The 14,380-nt window shown below is 48.9% G+C and overlaps 1 protein-coding gene across 1 annotated transcript in view; it reads left to right on the forward strand.

Moving 5' to 3' along the window:
* Window positions 1-743: 743 nt before the first annotated feature.
* Window positions 744-14,380, forward strand: part of grip1 (glutamate receptor interacting protein 1) — a gene marked incomplete at its 5' end in the record, with an annotated part of 120,548 nt that continues 106,911 nt past the window's right edge. Inside the window, one exon of the mRNA XM_038978056.1 lies at window positions 744-906. Coding sequence (XP_038833984.1) covers window positions 744-906 — 163 coding nt within the window. The remainder of the gene's footprint in view (window positions 907-14,380) is intronic.

The raw sequence follows: 14,380 nt of genomic DNA on the forward strand, positions 1-14,380 counted from the left end.
CTATCCCTCTCTCGTCTCCATCCCTCTCTCTTCTCCATCCCTCTCTCTACTCCATCCCTCTCTCGTATTTATCCCTCTCTCTTATCTATCCCTCTCTCTTCTCCATCCCTCTCTCTTATCTATCCCTCTCTCTTCTCCATTCCTCTCTCTTATCTATCCCTCTCTCTTCTCCATTCCTCTCTCTTCTCCATCCCTCTCTCTTCTCCATCCCTCTCTCTTCTCCATCCCTCTCTCTACTCCATCCCTCTCTCTTCTCATCCCTCTCTCTTCTCCATCCCTCTCTCTTCTCCATCCCTCTCTCTTCTCCATCCCTCTCTCTTCTCCATCCCTCTCTCTTCTCCATCCCTCTCTCTTATCTATCCCTCTCTCTTCTCCACCCCTCTCTCTTATCTATCCCTCTCTCTTCTCCATCCCTCTCTCTTATCCATCCCTCTCTCTTCTCTATCCCTCTCTTATCTATCCCTCTCTCTTCTCTCTCCCTCTCTCTTCTCCATCCCTCTCTCTTATCTATCCCTCTCCCTTCTCCATCCCTCTCTCTTCTCCACCCCTCTCTCGTATCTATCCCTCTCTCTTCTCCATCCCTCTCTCTTCTCCACCCCTCTCTCATATCTATCCCTCTCTCTTTTCCATCCCTCTCTCTTCTCTCTCCCTCTCTCTCTTCTCCATCCCTCTCTCTTCTCTATCCCTCGTTCTTCTCCACCCCTCTCTCGTATCTATCCCTCTCTTTTCTAATCCCTCTCTCTTCTCCTCCCACAGCTCTAGGCTCATCCTTCTCTCCTACCTCAATGAGTGCGTACAGTCTGAGCTCTCTCAACATGAGCACCCTGCCCAGGAACATGTACCCCACCAGCCCCAGAGGAACCATGACCAGGAGGAAACTCAAGAAGAAGGACTTCAAGAGCTCACGTACGTTCCCTTAAAACTTCTTGCAGATCAGTGGGACGGTAGCGGCCCACCTGGCCAACATCCGGTGAAATGGCAGAGCGCCAAATTCAAATTAAATTACTATAAATATGAAACTTTCATGAAATCACAAGTGCAATACATCAAAATAAAGCTTAACTTGTTGTTAATCCAGCTAAGGTGTCAGATTTCAAAAAGGCTTTACGGCGAAAGCAAACCATGCGATTATCTGAGGACAGCATCCAGCACACAAATGCATAACAAATCATTTTCAACCAGGGAGGTGCGACACAAAAGTCAGAAATAACGATATAATAAATGCCTTACCTTTGAAGATCTTCTTCTGTTGGCACTCCAATATGTCCCAGAAACATCACAAATGGTCCTTTTGTTCGATAATGTCCTTCTTTATATCCCCAAAATGTCCATTTATTTGGCGCGTTTGATTCAGAAATACACCGGTTTCAACTCGCCCAACATGCCTACAAAGTATCAAATAAGTTACTTGTAGACTTGGTCCAAACATTTCAAACAACGTTCCTAATCCTTCCTCAGGTATCCTAAAACGTAAATAATCAATACAATTTAAGACGGGATAATCTGTTTTCAGTACCGAAGAAAAATACCACGGAGCGCGCTCCTGTGTACTTGCAATAAAAGACTTCAGCCCTTCACAGTGACACGAACAATTTACAGCCGTACTTCTTCATTCCTCAAAAGAAAAACATCAACCAATTTCTAAAGACTGTTGACATCTAGTGGAAGCCATAGGAACTGCAACCAGGGCCCATATAAATCAGGATTTCCAATGAAATTAGTGGAAAACACAATGAGCTCAAAATGTTTTTCCCCTGGATGGATTGTGCTCAGGGTTTTGCCTGCCAAATCAGTTCTGTTATACTTACAGAAAATATATTTAACAGTTTTAGGTACGCCAGAGTGTTTTCTATCCAAATCTACTAATTATATGCATATCCTAGCTTCTGGGCCTGAGAAACAGACTGTTTACTTTGGGCACGCTTTTCATCCGGATGTGAAATACCGCCCCCTATCCCGAAGAAGTGTAGCTCATAGTTTAACATGGAAATATCTGCTGACACTTTGTGAATGATGATATAGACTTTCCTTTGTGATTTATTTTTGGGTTATTTTCAAATGTAAAGTGATTTATGGTGAATATAGCAAACAATATACAGTATAGTCAACAATCTCTCTGGAAAAACCATAAAATAACTGAACAGACAGCTGGTCTGGATGAAGGACCATGAAATAACTGAGCAGACAGCTGGCCTGGATGAAGGACCATGAAATAACTGAGCAGACAGCTGGCCTGGATGAAGGACCATGAAATAACTGAACAGAAACCTGGTCTTGATGAAGGACCATGAAATAACTGAACAGACACCTGGTCTGGATGAAGGACCATGAAATAACTGAGCAGACAGCTGGTCTGGATGAAGGACCATGAAATAACTGAGCAGACAGCTGGCCTGGATGAAGGACCATGAAATAACTGAACAGACACCTGGTCTGGATGAAGGACCATGAAATAACTGAACACACACCTGGTCTGGATGAAGGACCATGAAATAACTGAACAGACAGCTGGTCTGGATGAAGGACCATGAAATAACTGAACAGACAGCTGGTCTTGATGAAGGACCATGAAATAACTGAACAGACAGCTGGTCTGGATGAAGGACCATGAAATAACTGAATATACACCTGGTCTGGATGAAGGACCATGAAATAACTGAATATACACCTGGTATTGATGAAGGACCATGAAATAACTGAACAGACAGCTGGCCTGGATGAAGGACCATGAAATAACTGAACAGACAGCTGGTCTTGATGAAGGACCATGAAATAACTGAACAGACAGCTGGTCTTGATGAAGGACCATGAAATAACTGAACAGACAGCTGGTCTTGATGAAGGACCATGAAATAACTGAACAGACAGCTGGCCTGGATGAAGGACCATGCTAGAGTTATAATGTGTTATTAACTGGGTCAACCTAATTCAACTTTACCAGCACCACCGATCGTTCACAATGGTTCTCTGAGTACCTTTCGTTTGGTGTGGAATGTGGAGTGTTTTTGTGTTATTGCTTTCTGTGTGTTCCAAGAGTGTTTCAATACCTCTATTCTCATGTGGAGAGAATAGCAGTTTCCTCCTCGTCATCTATTACAGTTTCATTATCATGGACTTTTCTGGGTCTTTTGTATTTATCAGAAGTAGCTGAGGTAAACGGAGAACAGCACGCTGGTTATGGATCCCCTGTGTGTGATTCCTGCTGCGTCACTAACCCATAATTATACTTCCTAGATGCCCACACAGTTATGTCTCTCTCTCTGTCTCTCTGTCTCTCTCTCTCTCTCTCTCTCTCTCTCTCTCTCTCTCTCTCTCTCTCTCTCTCTCTCTCTCTCTCTCTCTCCATCTCTCTCTCTCTCCATCTCTCTCTGTTTCTCTCTCTCTGTCTTCGCCTCTATCTTCCCCTGTCCATCCTCCCTGCTGTGTGTCCACAGAGAGGCAGTAATGTAATGTCTCAGCATCCATTTTGTGCCACAGTGGGAGGTGAGGAGGTTCATACAGAGAGCTAGCTAACTGCTAACCGTTTAGCATTCCTACACTCACATACACTCTCTCGTGGCGACGGAGCGAGGGAGGAAATTACACCTCTGGCTGACCAGTAATTCGATTCTGGGAAGAAATTTCACATTGTTCACTAGACTAGCAACACACACACACCAGCTCTAACTTCATCTGGTACACACACACACACACACACACACACACACACACACACACACACACACACACACACACACACACACACACACACACACACACACACACACACACACACACCAGCTCTACCTTCATGGGTTTATAACACCTCCCCCTGGGTTTATAACACCTCCCCCTGGGTTTATAACACCTCCCCCTGGGTTTATAACACCTCCCCCTGGGTTTATAACACCTCCCCCTGGTTTATAACACCTCCCCCTGGGTTTATAACACCTCCCCCTGGGTTTATAACACATCCCCCTGGGTTTATAACACCCCCCCTTGGGTTTATAACACCTCCCCCTGGGTTTATAGCACCCCCCCCCCCCCCCCCCCCCTGGGATTATAACACCTCCCCCTGGGTTTATAACCCCTCCCCCTGGGTTTATAACACCTCCCCCTGGGTCTATAACACCTCCCCCTGGGTTTTGATGTCAAGCCTATTTTGGTGATAGGGGTGTGATTGCGATCGTGGTTGCTATAGCAACCAGCGGTTCCTGGGCCAGTGGTTGATGTGGAGATTGAGGTTTAAATTGAGTTGTGTTTTCAGCAGGTTCCCGTGGCGATGAGAGAGTTCCTTCCAATCAGTTTGTAGAGATGACACGCTCGCCGTAGTGGTGTGTGTGTGTCTGACAGCAGGAGACTAGCTGTAGTGGTGTAGTGGTGTATGTGTGTATGTCTGACAGCAGGAGACTAGCTGTAGTGTTGTAGTGGTGTATGTGTGTATGTCTGACAGCAGGAGACTAGCTGTAGTGTTGTAGTGGTGTATGTGTGTATGTCTGACAGCAGGAGACTAGCTGTAGTGGTGTAGTGGTGTATGTGTGTCTGACAGCAGGAGACTAGCTGTAGTGTTGTAGTGGTGTATGTGTGTGTGTCTGACAGCAGGAGACTAGCTGTAGTGGTGTAGTGGTGTATGTGTGTGTGTCTGACAGCAGGAGACTAGCTGTAGTGTTGTAGTGGTGTATGTGTGTATGTCTGACAGCAGGAGACTAGCTGTAGTGTTGTAGTGGTGTATGTGTGTGTGTCTGACAGCAGGAGACTAGCTGTAGTGGTGTAGTGGTGTATGTGTGTATGTCTGACAGCAGGAGACTAGCTGTAGTGGTGTAGTGGTGTATGTGTGTGTCTGACAGCAGGAGACTAGCTGTAGTGGTGTAGTGGTGTATGTGTGTATGTCTGACAGCAGGAGACTAGCTGTAGTGTTGTAGTGGTGTATGTGTGTCTGACAGCAGGAGACTAGCTGTAGTGTTGTAGTGGTGTATGTGTGTATGTCTGACAGCAGGAGACTAGCTGTAGTGTTGTAGTGGTGTATGTGTGTATGTCTGACAGCAGGAGACTAGCTGTAGTGTCGTAGTGGTGTATGTGTGTATGTCTGACAGCAGGAGACTAGCTGTAGTGTTGTAGTGGTGTATGTGTGTATGTCTGACAGCAGGAGACTAGCTGTAGTGTTGTAGTGGTGTATGTGTGTATGTCTGACAGCAGGAGACTAGCTGTAGTGGTGTAGTGGTGTATGTGTGTATGTCTGACAGCAGGAGACTAGCTGTAGTGTTGTAGTGGTGTGTGTGTGTCTGACAGCAGGAGACTAGCTGTAGTGTTGTAGTGGTGTATGTGTGTGTGTCTGACAGCAGGAGACTAGCTGTAGTGGTGTAGTGGTGTATGTGTGTATGTCTGACAGCAGGAGACTAGCTGTAGTGTTGTAGTGGTGTATGTGTGTATGTCTGACAGCAGGAGACTAGCTGTAGTGGTGTATGTGTGTGTGTCTGACAGCAGGAGACTAGCTGTAGTGTTGTAGTGGTGTATGTGTGTATGTCTGACAGCAGGAGACTAGCTGTAGTGGTGTAGTGGTGTATGTGTGTGTGTCTGACAGCAGGAGACTAGCTGTAGTGTTGTAGTGGTGTATGTGTGTATGTCTGACAGCAGGAGACTAGTTGTAGTGGTGTATGTGTGTATGTCTGACAGCAGGAGACTAGCTGTAGTGTTGTAGTGGTGTATGTGTGTGTGTCTGACAGCAGGAGACTAGCTGTAGTGGTGTAGTGGTGTGTGTGTGTCTGACAGCAGGAGACTAGCTGTAGTGTTGTAGTGGTGTATGTGTGTGTGTCAGACAGCAGGAGACTAGCTGTAGTGTTGTAGTGGTGTATGTGTGTGTGTCTGACAGCATTAGACTAGCTGTAGTGTTGTAGTGGTGTATGTGTGTATGTCTGACAGCAGGAGACTAGCTGTAGTGGTGTAGTGGTGTATGTGTGTATGTCTGACAGCAGGAGACTAGCTGTAGTGTTGTAGTGGTGTGTGTGTGTGTGTGTGTCTGACAGCAGGAGACTAGCTGTAGTGTTGTAGTGGTGTATGTGTGTATGTCTGACAGCAGGAGACTAGCTGTAGTGGTGTAGTGGTGTATGTGTGTATGTCTGACAGCAGGAGACTAGCTGTAGTGGTGTAGTGGTGTATGTGTGTATGTCTGACAGCAGGAGACTAGCTGTAGTGTTGTAGTGGTGTGTGTGTGTGTGTCTGACAGCATTAGACTAGCTGTAGTGGTGTAGTGGTGTATGTGTGTATGTCTGACAGCAGGAGACTAGCTGTAGTGGTGTAGTGGTGTATGTGTGTATGTCTGACAGCAGGAGACTAGCTGTAGTGTTGTAGTGGTGTGTGTGTGTGTGTCTGACAGCAGGAGACTAGCTGTAGTGTTGTAGTGGTGTATGTGTGTGTCTGACAGCAGGAGACTAGCTGTAGTGTTGTAGTGGTGTATGTGTGTATGTCTGACAGCAGGAGACTAGCTGTAGTGGTGTAGTGGTGTATGTGTGTATGTCTGACAGCAGGAGACTAGCTGTAGTGGTGTATGTGTGTATGTCTGACAGCAGGAGACTAGCTGTAGTGGTGTAGTGGTGTATGTGTGTATGTCTGACAGCAGGAGACTAGCTGTAGTGTTGTAGTGGTGTATGTGTGTATGTCTGACAGCAGGAGACTAGCTGTAGTGTTGTAGTGGTGTATGTGTGTGTGTCTGACAGCAGGAGACTAGCTGTAGTGTTGTAGTGGTGTATGTGTGTGTGTCTGACAGCAGGAGACTAGCTGTAGTGTTGTAGTGGTGTATGTGTGTATGTCTGACAGCAGGAGACTAGCTGTAGTGGTGTAGTGGTGTATGTGTGTGTCTGACAGCAGGAGACTAGCTGTAGTGTTGTAGTGGTGTATGTGTGTGTGTCTGACAGCAGGAGACTAGCTGTAGTGTTGTAGTGGTGTATGTGTATATGTCTGACAGCAGGAGACTAGCTGTAGTGTTGTAGTGGTGTATGTGTGTATGTCTGACAGCAGGAGACTAGCTGTAGTGTTGTAGTGGTGTATGTGTGTATGTCTGACAGCAGGAGACTAGCTGTAGTGTTGTAGTGGTGTATGTGTGTATGTCTGACAGCAGGAGACTAGCTGTAGTGGTGTAGTGGTGTATGTGTGTATGTCTGACAGCAGGAGACTAGCTGTAGTGGTGTAGTGGTGTATGTGTGTATGTCTGACAGCAGGAGACTAACTGTAGTGTTGTAGTGGTGTATGTGTGTATGTCTGACAGCAGGAGACTAGCTGTAGTGGTGTAGTGGTGTATGTGTGTATGTCTGACAGCAGGAGACTAGCTGTAGTGTTGTAGTGGTGTATGTGTGTATGTCTGACAGCAGGAGACTAGCTGTAGTGGTGTAGTGGTGTATGTGTGTATGTCTGACAGCAGGAGACTAGCTGTAGTGGTGTATGTGTGTGTGTCTGACAGCAGGAGACTAACTGTAGTGGTGTAGTGGTGTATGTGTGTATGTCTGACAGCAGGAGACTAGCTGTAGTGTTGTAGTGGTGTATGTGTGTATGTCTGACAGCAGGAGACTAGCTGTAGTGTTGTAGTGGTGTATGTGTGTCTGACAGCAGGAGACTAGCTGTAGTGTTGTAGTGGTGTATGTGTGTATGTCTGACAGCAGGAGACTAGCTGTAGTTGTGTAGTGGTGTATGTGTGTATGTCTGACAGCAGGAGACTAGCTGTAGTGTTGTAGTGGTGTATGTGTGTATGTCTGACAGCAGGAGACTAGCTGTAGTGGTGTAGTGGTGTATGTGTGTATGTCTGACAGCAGGAGACTAGCTGTAGTGTTGTAGTGGTGTATGTGTGTATGTCTGACAGCAGGAGACTAGCTGTAGTGTTGTAGTGGTGTATGTGTGTCTGACAGCAGGAGACTAGCTGTAGTGTTGTAGTGGTGTATGTGTGTATGTCTGACAGCAGGAGACTAGCTGTAGTTGTGTAGTGGTGTATGTGTGTATGTCTGACAGCAGGAGACTAGCTGTAGTGTTGTAGTGGTGTATGTGTGTGTCTGACAGCAGGAGACTAGCTGTAGTGTTGTAGTGGTGTATGTGTGTGTGTCTGACAGCAGGAGACTAGCTGTAGTGTTGTAGTGGTGTATGTGTGTGTGTCTGACAGCAGGAGACTAGCTGTAGTTGTGTAGTGGTGTATGTGTGTATGTCTGACAGCAGGAGACTAGCTGTAGTGTCGTAGTGGTGTATGTGTGTATGTCTGACAGCAGGAGACTAGCTGTAGTGGTGTAGTGGTGTATGTGTGTATGTCTGACAGCAGGAGACTAGTTGTAGTGGTGTAGTGGTGTATGTGTGTATGTCTGACAGCAGGAGACTAGCTGTAGTGTTGTAGTGGTGTATGTGTGTATGTCTGACAGCAGGAGACTAGCTGTAGTGTTGTAGTGGTGTATGTGTGTATGTCTGACAGCAGGAGACTAGCTGTAGTGTTGTAGTGGTGTATGTGTGTCTGACAGCAGGAGACTAGCTGTAGTGTTGTAGTGGTGTATGTGTGTATGTCTGACAGCAGGAGACTAGCTGTAGTGTTGTAGTGGTGTATGTGTGTCTGACAGCAGGAGACTAGCTGTAGTGTTGTAGTGGTGTATGTGTGTGTGTCTGACAGCAGGAGACTAGCTGTAGTGGTGTAGTGGTGTATGTGTGTATGTCTGACAGCAGGAGACTAGCTGTAGTGTTGTAGTGGTGTATGTGTGTGTGTCTGACAGCAGGAGACTAGCTGTAGTGTCGTAGTGGTGTATGTGTGTATGTCTGACAGCAGGAGACTAGCTGTAGTGTTGTAGTGGTGTATGTGTGTGTGTCTGACAGCAGGAGACTAGCTGTAGTGTTGTAGTGGTGTATGTGTGTATGTCTGACAGCAGGAGACTAGCTGTAGTGTTGTAGTGGTGTATGTGTGTCTGACAGCAGGAGACTAGCTGTAGTGGTGTAGTGGTGTATGTGTGTATGTCTGACAGCAGGAGACTAGCTGTAGTGTTGTAGTGGTGTATGTGTGTATGTCTGACAGCAGGAGACTAGCTGTAGTGGTGTAGTGGTGTATGTGTGTATGTCTGACAGCAGGAGACTAGCTGTAGTGTTGTAGTGGTGTATGTGTGTGTGTCTGACAGCAGGAGACTAGCTGTAGTGTTGTTGTCACGATCGTCTTCGTGAGAGAGAGAGGACCAAGGCGCAGCGTGTGAAAAATACATCTTCTTTAATGAAGGGAAAAACAACCACTTACAAAATGAACAAAAACAAACGATCGTGAAGCTAAACAGAACTAAGTGCACAACTGCAACATAGAACATAGACATAGACAACACCCCACAAAAGCCTACTGCCTATGGTGCCTTAAATATGGCTCCCAATCAGAGACAATGAATGACAGCTGTCTCTGATTGAGAACCAATCTAGGCAGCCATAGACATAACTAGACAACACTACTCTACTCTGCCCCATACACATACAACACCCCTAGACATTACAAAACACATACCTTCCCCATGTCACACCCTGACCTAACTAAAAAACATAAAGAAAACAAAGAATACTAAGGCCAGGGCGTGACAGTACCCCCCCCCAAAGATGCGGACTCCGACCGCACAACCTGAAATAGAAAGGGGAGGGTACGGGGTGGGCCCCACCATGGCGGCGGCTCGGGTGCGGGACGTGGCCCCCACTCCACCATTGTCAATACCCGCCTTGGTAGCCTCCTCCAAATGGCCACCCTCCAAATTAACCCCACCGGACTAAGGGGCAGCACCGGACTAAGGGGCAGCACCGGACTAAGGGGCAGCACCGGACTAAGGGGCAGCACCGGACTGAGGGGCAATACCAGAATGAGGGACAACACCAGAATGAGGGGCAACACCAGAATGAGGGGCAACTCTGAAGTGAAGTGCAGCTCCGGACTGAGGGGCAGCACCGGACTGGATGGCGGATCCTGGCTGGCTGGCTCTGGCGGATCCTGGCTGGCTGGCGGCTCTGGCGGATCCTGGCTGGCTGGCGGCTCTGGCGGATCCTGGCTGGCTGGCGGCTCTGGCGGATCCTGGCTGGCTGGCGGCTCTGGCGGATCCTGGCTGGCTGGCTCTGGCGGATCCTGGCTGGCTGGCTCTGGCGGATCCTGGCTGGCTGGCTCTGGCGGATCCTGGCTGGATGACGGCTCTGGCTGGTCATGGCTGGATGACGGCTCTGGCTGGTCATGGCTGGATGACGGCTCTGGCTGGTCATGGCTGGATGACGGCTCTGGCTGGTCATGGCTGGATGACGGCTCTGGCTGGTCATGGCTGGATGACGGCTCTGGCTGGTCATGGCTGGATGACGGCTCTGGCTGGTCATGGCTGGATGACGGCTCTGGCTGGTCATGGCTGGATGACGGCTCTGGCTGGTCATGGCTGGATGACGGCTCTGGCTGGTCATGGCTGGATGACGGCTCTGGCTGGTCATGGCTGGATGACGGCTCTGGTTGGTCATGGCTGGATGACGGCTCTGGCTGGTCATGGCTCGCTGACGGCTCTGGCTGATCCTGTCTGGCGGAAGGCTCTGGCTGATCCTGTCTGGCGGAAGGCTCTGGCTGATCCTGTCTGGCGGAAGGCTCTGGCTGATCCTGTCTGGCGGAAGGCTCTAGCGGCTCCTGTCTGGCGGAAGACTCTAGCGGCTCCTGTCTGGCGGACGGCTCTGAAGGCTCATGGCAGACGGGCGGCTTTGCAGGCTCAGTACAGACGGGCGGCTTTGTAGGCTCAGTACAGACGGGCGGCTTTGAAGGCTCAGTACAGACGGGCAGTTCATGCGGCGCTTGGCAGACGGACAGTTCAGACGGCGTTGGGCAGACGGGCAGTTCAGGCGCCGTTGGGCAGACGGGCAGTTCAGACGGCATTGGGCAGACGGGCAGTTCAGGCGCCGTTGGGCAGACGGCAGACTCTGGCCGGCTGAGACGCACTGTAGGCCTGGTGCGTGGTACCGGAACTGGAGGTACCGGGCTAAAGACACGCACCTTCAGGCTAGTGCGGGGAGTAGCAACAGGGCACACTGGACTCTCAAGGCGTACTATAGGCCTGGTGCGTGGTACCGGCACTGGTGGTACCGGGCTGAGGGCACGCACATCAGGGCGAGTACGGGGAGAAGGAACAGTGCGTACAGGGCTCTGGAGACGCACATGAGGCTTGGTGCGTGGTGCCGGAACTGGTGGTACCGGACTGGAGACACACACCACAGGGAGAGTGCGTGGAGCAGGAACAGGGCACACTGGACTCTCGAGGCGTACTATAGGCCTGGTGCGTGGTACCGGAACTGGAGGTACCGGGCTGAGGGCACGCACCTCAGGGCGAGTGCGGGGAGAAGGAACAGTGCGTACAGGACTCTGGAGACGCACAGGAGGCTTTGTGCGTGCTGTAGGTACTGTCTTCACCAGACGGCTAGCACGCACCTCAGGACGAGTATGGAGAGCTGTTCCCGGTGACATTAACTCACCAACACGTTCGTTCGGACGGATGCCGTGCCTCATGCACCAAACCAATACATCCCTCATAACTCTCTCCTCCAATTTCTCCATTAACTCCTTTACTGTCTCTGCGTCACTCACCTCCAAATCCGCCCTCACCGGCTCCTTACGGTAAACAGGAGGAGTTGGCTCACGTCTCCCGACTGACCCAACTAAACTACCCGAGAGCCCCCCCCAAGAAATGTTTGGGTTTGACTTACGGGCTTCCAGCCTTGTTTCCGTGCTGCTTCCTCATATCGCCGCCTCTCTGCTTTCGCTGCCTCCAGCTCAGCTTTGGGGCGGCGATATTCTCCTGGTTGAGCCCAGGGTCCCTTTCCGTCCAATATTTCCTCCCATGTCCACGAGTCCTGGTTTCTCTCACGCTGCTTGATCCATGGTTGGTGGGTGATTCTGTAACGACAGTCTAGTTCTTCCTCCTCCTCGGACGAGGAGAGGAGAGAAGGATCGGAGGACCAAAATGCAGCGTTGTGATACGACATGAATCTTTATTAAACAAGACGAAAACTAAACATACTTGAGAATTTACAAAATAATAAACGAAGTCAAACAGACCCGAACAAACGAACTTACATAACACGAAGAACGCATGAACTGGTACAGACGACACAAACGAACGAACAAACGAAACAGTCCCGTGTGGTGCACAGACACAGACACGGAAGACAATCACCCACAAACAAACAGTGTGAACAGCCAACCTTTATATGGTTCTCAATCAGAGGAAACGTCAAACACCTGTCCCTGATTGAGAACCATATAAGGCTAATTACAAGTGACCTAAACATAGAAACACAAAACATAGAATGCCCACCCCAACTCATGCCCTGACCAACTAAACACATACAAAAATAACAGAAAACAGGTCAGGAACGTGACAGTTGTAGTGGTGTATGTGTGTGTGTCTGACAGCAGGAGACTAGCTGTAGTGTTGTAGTGGTGTATGTGTGTGTGTCTGACAGCAGGAGACTAGCTGTAGTGTTGTAGTGGTGTATGTGTGTATGTCTGACAGCAGGAGACTAGCTGTAGTGGTGTCGTGGTGTATGTGTGTGTGTCTGACAGCAGGAGACTAGCTGTAGTGTTGTAGTGGTGTATGTGTATATGTCTGACAGCAGGAGACTAGCTGTAGTGTTGTAGTGGTGTATGTGTGTGTGTCTGACAGCAGGAGACTAGCTGTAGTGTTGTAGTGGTGTATGTGTGTATGTCTGACAGCAGGAGACTAGCTGTAGTGTTGTAGTGGTGTATGTGTGTATGTCTGACAGCAGGAGACTAGCTGTAGTGTTGTAGTGGTGTATGTGTGTATGTCTGACAGCAGGAGACTAGCTGTAGTGTTGTAATGGTGTATGTGTGTGTGTCTGACAGCAGGAGACTAGCTGTAGTGTCGTAGTGGTGTATGTGTGTGTGTCTGACAGCAGGAGACTAGCTGTAGTGTTGTAGTGGTGTATGTGTGTCTGACAGCAGGAGACTAGCTGTAGTGTTGTAGTGGTGTATGTGTGTATGTCTGACAGCAGGAGACTAGCTGTAGTGTTGTAGTGGTGTATGTGTGTGTCTGACAGCAGGAGACTAGCTGTAGTGTTGTAGTGGTGTATGTGTGTATGTCTGACAGCAGGAGACTAGCTGTAGTGGTGTAGTGGTGTATGTGTGTGTCTGACAGCAGGAGACTAGCTGTAGTGGTGTATGTGTGTATGTCTGACAGCAGGAGACTAGCTGTAGTGTCATAGTGGTGTATGTGTGTGTGTCTGACAGCAGGAGACTAGCTGTAGTGTTGTAGTGGTGTATGTGTGTGTGTCTGACAGCAGGAGACTAGCTGTAGTGTCGTAGTGGTGTATGTGTGTGTGTCTGACAGCAGGAGACTAGCTGTAGTGGTGTATGTGTGTGTGTCTGACAGCAGGAGACTAGCTGTAGTGGTGTAGTGGTGTATGTGTGTGTGTCTGACAGCAGGAGACTAGCTGTAGTGGTGTAGTGGTGTATGTGTGTGTGTCTGACAGCAGGAGACTAGCTGTAGTGGTGTAGTGGTGTATGTGTGTATGTCTGACAGCAGGAGACTAGCTGTAGTGGTGTAGTGGTGTATGTGTGTATGTCTGACAGCAGGAGACTAGCTGTAGTGTTGTAGTGGTGTGTGTGTGTCTGACAGCAGGAGACTAGCTGTAGTGTTGTAGTGGTGTATGTGTGTATGTCTGACAGCAGGAGACTAGCTGTAGTGTTGTAGTGGTGTGTGTGTGTGTCTGACAGCAGGAGACTAGCTGTAGTGGTGTAGTGGTGTATGTGTGTATGTCTGACAGCAGGAGACTAGCTGTAGTGTTGTAGTGGTGTATGTGTGTATGTCTGACAGCAGGAGACTAGCTGTAGTGGTGTAGTGGTGTATGTGTGTATGTCTGACAGCAGGAGACTAGCTGTAGTGGTGTAGTGGTGTATGTGTGTATGTCTGACAGCAGGAGACTAGCTGTAGTGTTGTAGTGGTGTATGTGTGTATGTCTGACAGCAGGAGACTAGCTGTAGTGTTGTAGTGGTGTATGTGTGTATGTCTGACAGCAGGAGACTAGCTGTAGTGGTGTAGTGGTGTATGTGTGTGTGTCTGACAGCAGGAGACTAGCTGTAGTGTTGTAGTGGTGTATGTGTGTGTGTCTGACAGCAGGAGACTAGCTGTAGTGGTGTAGTGGTGTATGTGTGTATGTCTGACAGCAGGAGACTAGCTGTAGTGTTGTAGTGGTGTATGTGTGTCTGACAGCAGGAGACTAGCTGTAGTGTTGTAGTGGTGTATGTGTGTATGTCTGACAGCAGGAGACTAGCTGTAGTGGTGTAGTGGTGTATGTGTGTATGTCTGACAGCAGGAGACTAGCTGTAGTGTTGTAGTGGTGTATGTGTGTATGTCTGACAGCAGGAGACTAGCTGTAGTGGTGT

This window comes from Salvelinus namaycush, chromosome 38, assembly GCF_016432855.1.
Source record: "Salvelinus namaycush isolate Seneca chromosome 38, SaNama_1.0, whole genome shotgun sequence".
Lineage (NCBI taxonomy): Eukaryota > Metazoa > Chordata > Actinopteri > Salmoniformes > Salmonidae > Salvelinus > Salvelinus namaycush.